The sequence below is a fragment of the Hippoglossus hippoglossus genome, unplaced genomic scaffold (assembly GCF_009819705.1).
Source record: "Hippoglossus hippoglossus isolate fHipHip1 unplaced genomic scaffold, fHipHip1.pri scaffold_85_arrow_ctg1, whole genome shotgun sequence".
NCBI classification, from domain to species: domain Eukaryota; kingdom Metazoa; phylum Chordata; class Actinopteri; order Pleuronectiformes; family Pleuronectidae; genus Hippoglossus; species Hippoglossus hippoglossus.
In genome coordinates, this window is record NW_022986837.1 from 2,501 (window position 1) to 11,163 (window position 8,663).

The 8,663-nt window shown below is 44.1% G+C and overlaps 2 protein-coding genes across 3 annotated transcripts in view; both read left to right on the forward strand.

Moving 5' to 3' along the window:
• The window catches only part of lpcat4 (lysophosphatidylcholine acyltransferase 4), a 6,605-nt gene extending 1,781 nt beyond the window's left edge, over positions 1 to 4,824 (forward strand). Inside the window, exons 2-13 of the mRNA XM_034581040.1 lie at positions 225 to 588; positions 1,024 to 1,136; positions 1,600 to 1,660; positions 1,884 to 1,942; positions 2,550 to 2,584; positions 2,700 to 2,754; positions 3,021 to 3,103; positions 3,480 to 3,605; positions 3,698 to 3,854; positions 3,994 to 4,086; positions 4,215 to 4,350; positions 4,537 to 4,824. Coding sequence (XP_034436931.1) covers positions 225 to 588; positions 1,024 to 1,136; positions 1,600 to 1,660; positions 1,884 to 1,942; positions 2,550 to 2,584; positions 2,700 to 2,754; positions 3,021 to 3,103; positions 3,480 to 3,605; positions 3,698 to 3,854; positions 3,994 to 4,086; positions 4,215 to 4,350; positions 4,537 to 4,700 — 1,446 coding nt within the window. The 3' untranslated portion in view covers positions 4,701 to 4,824. The remainder of the gene's footprint in view (positions 1 to 224; positions 589 to 1,023; positions 1,137 to 1,599; positions 1,661 to 1,883; positions 1,943 to 2,549; positions 2,585 to 2,699; positions 2,755 to 3,020; positions 3,104 to 3,479; positions 3,606 to 3,697; positions 3,855 to 3,993; positions 4,087 to 4,214; positions 4,351 to 4,536) is intronic.
• Positions 4,825 to 7,247: 2,423 nt separating this feature from the next.
• nop10 (NOP10 ribonucleoprotein homolog (yeast)) lies at positions 7,248 to 8,488 on the forward strand. Of its 2 annotated transcripts, none has more exons than XM_034581039.1 (3): positions 7,248 to 7,457; positions 8,104 to 8,249; positions 8,283 to 8,488. In XM_034581039.1, the coding sequence occupies exons 1-2, from the start codon at positions 7,404 to 7,406 to the stop codon at positions 8,242 to 8,244; spliced, it is 195 nt and encodes a 64-aa protein (XP_034436930.1). In that variant the 5' UTR covers positions 7,248 to 7,403; the 3' UTR covers positions 8,245 to 8,249; positions 8,283 to 8,488. The 2 variants fall into 2 exon arrangements, with proteins under 2 accessions (XP_034436930.1, XP_034436929.1); XM_034581038.1 differs by having other exon boundaries at positions 7,251 to 7,457; positions 8,104 to 8,245; positions 8,279 to 8,488.
• The last annotated feature ends 175 nt before the right edge of the window (positions 8,489 to 8,663 follow it).

Below are 8,663 nucleotides of genomic sequence, written 5' to 3' on the forward strand. Positions count from 1 at the left end.
ATAAGGATAAGGATCATAATTTTAATATGTTATTTCCGCGTTCGTCTAAATCCAGATGTGGCAGATACAAACAAAAACACACGAAGCCTTCCAGCCTGATGTTCAGTCTGGAAGGCTTCAGTCACGGCTTGTACAGCATGTAAACAAAGTTTTAAAGTCAAGTTTCAGAATAATATGAGGGGTTTTATTTGGTGTTGGTTTGATGGACATTGTCTGTTCCTCAGGGCGTCATCCTGGGCAGCTTCCTCTTCCCTCTACGCGTCACAGTGGCAGCCATGTTGTTCCTTGTCGCTTGGCCCCTGGCTCGGCTCCGGCTGGCCGGCCTGTCCGAGGAGGAGCGCGCCCGGCCCGTCACGGGCTGGCGCCACCGGCTCTTCCACCCGATCATCTTGGTGCTGAGCCGAGGCGTCTTCTTCTCCCTGGGCTTCCTGTGGGTGAAGGTCAAAGGTCGCATGGCCGATCTGAAGGAGGCGCCGGTGCTGGTGGTGGCGCCACACAGCGGCTACCTGGACATGATGGTTCTGTGTCAGACTCAGCTGGCGACGGTGGTGTCGCGGTCGGAGAACTCCAGCCTGCCGGTCGTAGGAGGTGAGGAGATGCAACTCAAATAACAAATACAATAGAATAGATTGTGTGTTTATTGTGCCACAAACACAAGACAGTTTTTAATAATCGTATCTGTGTAAAAGAGCAGGAATGACGACATCTTTTTTACAGTTTCTTCTCTCCTGGAAAATTTGATTTTTTTTGTGTTTAACAGGAAGACACAGAATTGTTATCAGATGGGAAATATCCCCAAGTTGCCCAACTGTTAGGCAGCAAACCAAGATCAATACTTCTAAAAGAGGAGGCTAGTGGAAAATGAAAGTATGCAAGGAAGTCTCAAGATAAACAAGAGACTCAGTAGTGTGCTCCTGACCTGCTCTGTCCGCTCGGGGACTTCCTGTGTTGCTGTCTTGGCCGTCTGGCTCTGGACTTCTTCTCTGGATCTGGTTTTAATTTACCCCTTTTTTTTTTTCTCAGCTTTGCTGGAGTTTAACCAGGCGGTGCTGGTGAGCAGGAAAGACCCCGAGTCGAGGAAGAAGGCGGTCACCCAGCTCAACGAGAGGCTGACCTCTAATGGCTACTGGCCTCAGGTGAGATCTTATTGGTCACTCAGGGCTTTTAGATGGGATCCGTTATGTTTCTCCTTATTTTCTGTCTCACAATGTCCATTTTAAACTTGGCCTAAGTTTGGAGTAATGAGTATGAAACTATTTATTTAGATCTCCTCTAAGACTTCTATCAACGTAACACAATCTGGATTTATTTAAGTAGGAGACAAGATAAATAATCTTTTCAATTTAATGCCGGCAGTCACAGAAATGACGGTGCAAAGCATCTGAAGTTGAATTGGTACCAAAAATAAACACAAATCAATCAGTGAAATGAATTGAATGGATGAACTTTCTGAAGTGTCCCTGCTCTTGATGGCGTCTCGGCTCCTTAGCTTCATCTTTAAATGCAGCGTCTGAATTCGGACTCGGTGATGGGAAAAGGATGTTTGGTCTCTAACAGCAGGTCTGAACTCATGAATCTCATTTTTCAAATCTCTGCTAGATGCTGGTATTTCCAGAGGGAACCACAACTAACGGCCAAGGTCTCCTCAAATTCAAACAAGGTGAGTATTAGCAGGAATAAAAGTCATGGAAACAAAGTTTCACCGCCTGTTTATTGCTCACAAATCAGAGTTGATTAATGAGTCCAGGCACCAGGAAGAGAAACAATCCTCCTGCTTGTCCTTTGGTTCAGAAGCAGACGACATTCCACCGTTTAGCTGCTGTTTGTACAAACCATGAAGGAATGAAAGGGCCTCCCTCATTTTTTCTGTCCCTCGTCATCAGGTGCCTTCGTCGCCGGAGTCCCGGTCCAACCTGTTCTGTTGCGTTACCCCAACAAGCTGGTGAGTAGATGTAAGGGAGTGTTGATGCACACATCACAGGTGTGATACTACAACTACCTGCTGTTTTACAGGTTTATTACAGAGGGATAACTCATCGCTTTACTTCGAAGATGTTTCAGTCCAGAATTGAATTTGCAGCCTTGATTTCAAGGTGTTTGCGTTGGAAAGCACTTCTCTAAAGCCCCTTTCGGACTTGGACTCTGGAACACGTGGGGGTTCGGACATCTTCCAGACAGTTTATTAGGGTTTAGAAGAAACAGGATGTTTACGTTCTCACATACAGCCCCTTTGAAAAATGTCTGAAAGCAGCTTTCAAGAGAAATACTGTGAGTCGTAGATTTTTTACTGACTCACACTTTTATCAGAATGCAGATGGTGAAAGTTTTCTTTTAAATACACAATCTGTTAAATCACATATCGACATATGACATGAGATCATGTTTGTGAACATGTATCATGTCAGGTTGTGTAATGAGGGAAATGAGACTGAAACTACTCACGGCTGTAAAAGGAGAAACTCTCCACCCTCCCTGTTACCATGGAGAGTTCTGTGTTTGTTTTAGCACTTTATGGTTTGATTTATAGTATTTTTATGCCTCTTCCTCAGGACACCGTTCGCTGGACATACAAAGGAACCACCTGGTGAGTTGTCATGTTCATATCCGTCAAACCAGGTTTATCGTGAAAGTGCTTGGTTCTTTGTTTATGACGCTCATATTTCCTAAATGAAATCTAATAATCTGTCTGTGTCCGTTAGGGTTGAGGCTCTGTGGCACACCACTTCACAGCTCTACACCAACATGACGATTGAGGTAAGACCGGATCGTTCACGTCCCGAATAAACTCGTCAATCTTATTAAAACGAAAGAATAACTCGACACCTGCTGAATACGGTGGATAGTTTTTGGTCCGGCGGTGGTTTGATCACATCCATCAGTGGTGTGGTCAGAGGTGTCACACACAGGAGAGGCTGCTGTTTCTCAGCTTGCTCCGAAGTGACGCTGTGAAAAGTTTGAGTGAAAATCTCTCCTGGTGTTTTGCTCAGACTCCAACATGACAGAGATCACTTGTGTTTCAGTTCCTTCCGGTTTACATCCCGTCGGAGGAGGAGAAGAATGACCCCAACCTGTACGCAGACAATGTTCAGAAGCTCATGGCCAGGTAAGTTTAACGTCACACCTTTTCTTATGACTTATGTCAAACCAGACGTACGAGTGCAACTGTAATTACTAGAGCTACAACTATCAATGGTTTTCATTGGCAAATTGTTTATTTTCTTGATTGACTGGCCCAGGAAATGTCAGAAGTAAAACGTGTCCATCACAGCTGTCAGTGTGTTTCTGAACTAAAGATTGTTGATGATGGTTCACAGATCCACTTGTGATGTTGTGTAGTGAATTTGTGTGTTAGATTCATTTGATGCAGACAAATTACAAGTGTACAGCCGTGTCCTGTATTCTCAGGGTGTCTGCTAAGGCCACTACAGGGTTCAAAGTGTGTGAGCTAACAGTTATCATTCGCTCTCCTGATGTTTCAGGGAGCTCGGACTCCCAGCTACAGACTACGTGATGGAGGGTGGAGTTCCTGTCAACAAACTGGGAGGTCTCTCTCTCCCACTGGAGTCTCCCGCCAGGAACACGCTGTCGCTGCTGTACAAGAACGGGTGAGAGAGAACCTGCATCTGTCTGACAACGCCCAGTGGCTTTAGTGAATGTGAAAATCCAATTACTGATATTTATCCTCTCTATCTCTCAGCCTGGAAGCATCTGCAGTTGAAGACGCACTGGACCGGATGATTGACAGGTGTCAGTCAGCGGCTCCAGGGTCAAAGGTCGGCGCAGAGGAGCTCTCCTCGATTCTCGGACTGACGGATAGAGAGACGGCCGTCACAGTCTGCAAGCTCTACTCCAAGGTACAAGCTGTTTCTGTGTGTTAGTCCACTTCTAACACGACATGTTCCTCTGGTGTTGTTTACACTGTGTGTTTTTCTTGATGTTTAAACAGACAAATGTGATGATACCGTTGTGTTTGTGTGTGTTTGTGTGTTTCAGGATGAAACTGTGGATGTGGGACAGTTTTATTTGAGTGTCGCTGCCCTCTCAGGATTCCTCAGCTTCAAATCTCTTCTTCACAAAGCTTTCAACGTGAGTCCTGCTGCTCCTTCGTGTCTGAACAAAACCTTTCACTCTGACATGATGTCACATTTTCAGAAAGTTATTTAAGAGGTATGATCGTATGTATTTATGTATCCAAACGGTCTTGTTTTCCCCAGCTGTTCGACCGGGAGGGCAGAGGGAGTCTGAGTGCAGAGGAGCTGTCAGGCCTCATGGGGGCGCTGCTGGGTGTTTCTCAGTACAACACCTCTCCTCTGTACAAGGAGGCCTCACATCAGGACGAGCTGACGGAAGGTGAGCGGCTCTGAATGTGGAGTTTGTAATAACTGCTGCAACTTTCTGCTCCGAAGGAAGTTTTGACGTGTGGTAAAACTGATATAAGTTATGGAATGACTTATAGCTACACTCTGCTTTTCATCTGGTGACATTTAAAGACACAAACACTTTAAAATCCTCATCGTATCTGCTCTGTCTCCTCAGCCAATCTGCTGCGAGTGCTGACCACCCACCCGACCTATCAGAGGGTGGTGAACGAGTACCTGCAGCCGGTGGAGGTGGGCTCTCACCTGCCATTCACTCCCCTGGCGGGGGGGAAGGCTGTGAACAACAACAGAGATGTGCACGACAGCAAAAAGTCTGAATGAGGATTTTTGTGAGGATTCCTTTAAAAAGACGTTTCTCCAGGACGAGCAGTCACGTTTTTTATGCTCCGGGACGATTTGAATGGACGAGATGTTTGTATTTTATTAACTTTCAGTGTTTGTTTGAAGACTTGTTGAAGTGTGTTTCTGTTCTTTGACTTTTTGAATTCTCTTCAAGAAATCTCATTGTTCCAGATGTTATTAAAAGAACTCTTATTATTTTTGTCACTTGAAGCCATGACATGTTTTATTTATAAAGTTTCCTCTTATGGTTATGAAGTGTTTTCTCTTTTTTAAAGGGACGAGGGATTGTGCAACAAAAACTACCCAGTAAATCAAAGTTTATCTTGTGTAAATGAAATGTTCTTACGTTGTGTGAAATTCCTTTATATTTATAAATGAATTAAACTGTGAATTGTTCTAAGTGTTTTGCTGTTTTTGGTTTTTGACACAAACACATCTCTGAACTTCCTATAAATGAGGTTTTGAGACTGATGGCGTTGGAACATTAATCGTCCATCTTCTTCCACCTCTTTTTCGTTTCCGTCTTGTCACTTATTTGAACAGGTTGATCCTTTATACTTTGAAAGTAACTCCCTGAAATGCTGCATCTGCCTTTGGATCGTGTGTTCTGCCTGTGGGTTTGTGTTTTCAGGGCTACGACGTTCCTCACACTCCTTTAACTGGGCAGGAGGAACTGTTTTCCAGGGCTGGACCCTCAGCGCTGGAGGGTCCTGAGTTGACCCTGCAACTCTGGACGTGGAGGGACACTCGAAGCAGGGGGGGGGGGGATTCTGGCTCTTCTAGGACGACTGAGCTGACCGGGTGTCTGCAGAGTCTGAGGCGTCCTCTGACACACCTGTTTCACCGTCCTTAACAGTGAATAATGCTGCTAATTCATCATCGTCCGCTGTCTCCAAATCAAAATCCAGGACGCCCGGAACAGAAATCTGTTGGGTAGTTTTTGTGTCATTCTGCAAAACAAAAAAATAAACAAATTAAACACAATAATCTCCTTGGAAGTTGTACTTTTGGATGATTTTCCAAAAATTGTTAGTTATTGCTTAAACTTTGATTTAAATATTAAATATTTTTTTGTTGAGATAGTAGCATGTAAAGCTGTTGACCTTGGGACACAGGGAGTCCGAGATGGTCTTGTGCTTCTCCGAGGTGCATCCTGCAGGCGACCTTTTGTCCAAGGAGAGCCGGGATCCATGAGAAACCGAGGACATGGTTGTTGAATTGTTTGCGTCGTCTGTTTGTCGCAGTTTTTCTGTGTGAAGAGACATAAAAAAACTGGGTGTCAAAATGAGCCCTGGCTGGACACTGGTACCTGGTGATGAGGCCTGGAGGTTGTGTGGAGGTGGACAAACACCTGGCAGGACAGTGGAGGCTTCATCCATCCCACATCCATCCATCTGCTGAGGCTCTGGTGGTTTGGACTCTTCCACCAACCAGTCAAACCACTCGTCTTCTGAGACAGATCGGTTCATCGGCTGAGGCTCGGCTGGATTAAACTTTTCAACCATCCAATCGAACCAGTCCTGGAACATCAGCTCTCCTGAGACAGAGCTGTCGGCAGGACGTGTGCTGAAACAAGGACAGAAGGTGGATTCTACGTGGACTCCAGCAGTATCTTTATTTACAGTGGTCTTAAGCGAAGAAGGCGGCACTGGATCCATCCTTTACCTCTTTTTCATTGCAACTGTCAAAAGGAAAAGGAAAGGTGGATATCAGCAAAGTTTAATTTGGCCATTTCCTCCAAAATATCAATGCATAAAACCAGCTTCTCTTTATTCCACCCAGTCCCCTGCCCAGTTCATATTTTTCTTTAATAACTAGTATTTGACTGCTAAGTTTTTCGCGCTGCTCTCCTGTGGAGGACCACATTTTGCTCCCATGTTTTCTGGAACGTGTGTTATGGATGTGACAAATAAAGGTGAATCTGAATCTGTTGGAAGTTTCACACACTCATAGATATCAGTCCTCTGAACATGAAACCTGATTTGTTTTCATCAAGATCCATGAATTATCGTCTGAGAAATCAATAAACATGTCAAAAACATCCTGTAATCTCTCAATGTTTAAGAATGTGACAAAAAAAAATCCTGAATCTGCACCAAACTTGAGACGTCTCATCCGATCTCTGTTTACGAACTATGGTCTGTACACGTTCAACAAGCTAAACACACGTGCACAACTCTTACAAGTGAAATGCAGCTTTAACAATCAAAAATGACCTGTATTCATTTCCTGTGTTATTTCATGCATGAGTGTTTCTCTGCTATATTCTTTTATAGCTTATTCTTCCTTCTTCATTCAAGCTCCTTTGATGACATAGAAGATGAGTCTTTGATGAAAGTTGTGGCTGTGAAGATTCAAAGTCATCAAAGGAGCCTTCTCCTGTGTGTCTTTAATCCAGCTCCTGAATGAAGAAGGCTCATCAAAGGCTCATGTCTCTCCTGTTGTAATAAGGAATTGTCTTTGGGAAACTTTACAGCGTCTTACATCAGAAAAATACATTTCCCAGCATGCCGAGCGAACCGGATATGCGCTCTGACTTCCGGCTGAGGAGAGACCTCGCTGCACGTGGGAAAGGAAAGAAGTGAAATCACGAACGTCGCGTGTTTTTCGCGATAGAAACGAAATAATATCGACATTAGTTGATTTCTCTGGATCTAAGAGACACTTTCAGTTTTCATCGCGATGTTTCTGCAGTTTTACGAGACCGAGTCCGGGGAAAGAGTTTACACCATGAAGGTAACGACCTGTTTACATCCGCCATGTTTCTGTTTACTGCTCCAGTAACTCCGCTTTATTTCACACTCACCGGTTCTTTATTGAGCCAAAGGACAGAATGCAGAACAATGATGCACAATTACAATCATCACACTTCATCCACAGTGACACACACAGAAGGAAGATGTAGTTTCACTCCCATCTCAGCGAGATTCTGTTCCATTGAACTTTGTTAACTCCCTGAACACACTGACGTTTAATCAGTGTGAAAAATGATTTTATGATTTTAAAGCAAAGAAATAAGTAAACCTACGTACACACACGAGGAAAGATAAAGTTTGAGGCAATATAAACAGTGGGCAAAATAAGGACAAATACCCAAAAGGAAATATGAAAAATAAAAGGCATAGGTAATGAGATAATTAGATAAATAAATCTATAAATAAACATAATTAAACATAAGGGCAGTATAGTCAGGCTGCTCACAGCTTGTAGACGGATCCTGTGATGATGTAGCACAAGAGGAGTTTACTAATTTTAAAAGCTTGTGAGGCAGAAAAGCTGGAGAGCCCTGACGTTGGGATTATATCGATATATCCTTTCCAGAAAATGTCATTTATTCATCAAACTCGACTGAACTTTCTCGTTCCTCCTCTATCGCCGACAGAAGCTGAAGCCCGACGGGCAGCCCACCAGCTCGGCTCACCCGGCCCGCTTCTCCCCAGACGACAAGTTCTCCCGGAACCGGGTGCTGCTCAAGAAACGCTTCGGCCTCCTGCTCACCCAGCAGCCCAGACCTATCCTGTGAGGGAGGACGGAGGGAAGATGGGACTTGAACAGAGAGAGGGAGCAGAGGAAGGAGGGAAGATGGGACTTGAACACAGAGAGAGGGAGCAAGAAAACCCCAGGCCCAAATTAACGGGACTGTACATGTATTGGAAACCAGCTGTCGTTGATGTTAAGAAACATTCTTTTTTTACCAGGATTTGTTCTTTTTAGGTTTTGGTTGTTTTTATTTTCATGCTGAATAAATGGTCTCCAGATGGACTGTATTCTTTTGTTGATGTGTATGAAATCTCCAGGTGACAAGTTGAACAGTGTCTCCTGAGGGGAGAAATACAACAAATGCATTCATCCTGTATGGAATCAGTGGATTGTGATCAATAAAAAGCACATGTTAAAACCAATGACACAAGTTTAGGATGTCTTCCTGCTCATTGCAAACAA

What these genes read in the sequence shown, in the direction of transcription:
- nop10 (XM_034581039.1), top strand. Translation starts at nt 7,404, where the DNA reads ATGTTTCTGCAGTTTTACGAGACCGAGTCCGGGGAAAGAGTTTACACC. An exon ending in AAAGAGTTTACACCATGAAG is followed by an intron (nt 7,458 to 8,103) that starts GTAACGACCTGT and finishes TATCGCCGACAG; the next exon opens with AAGCTGAAGCCCGACGGGCA.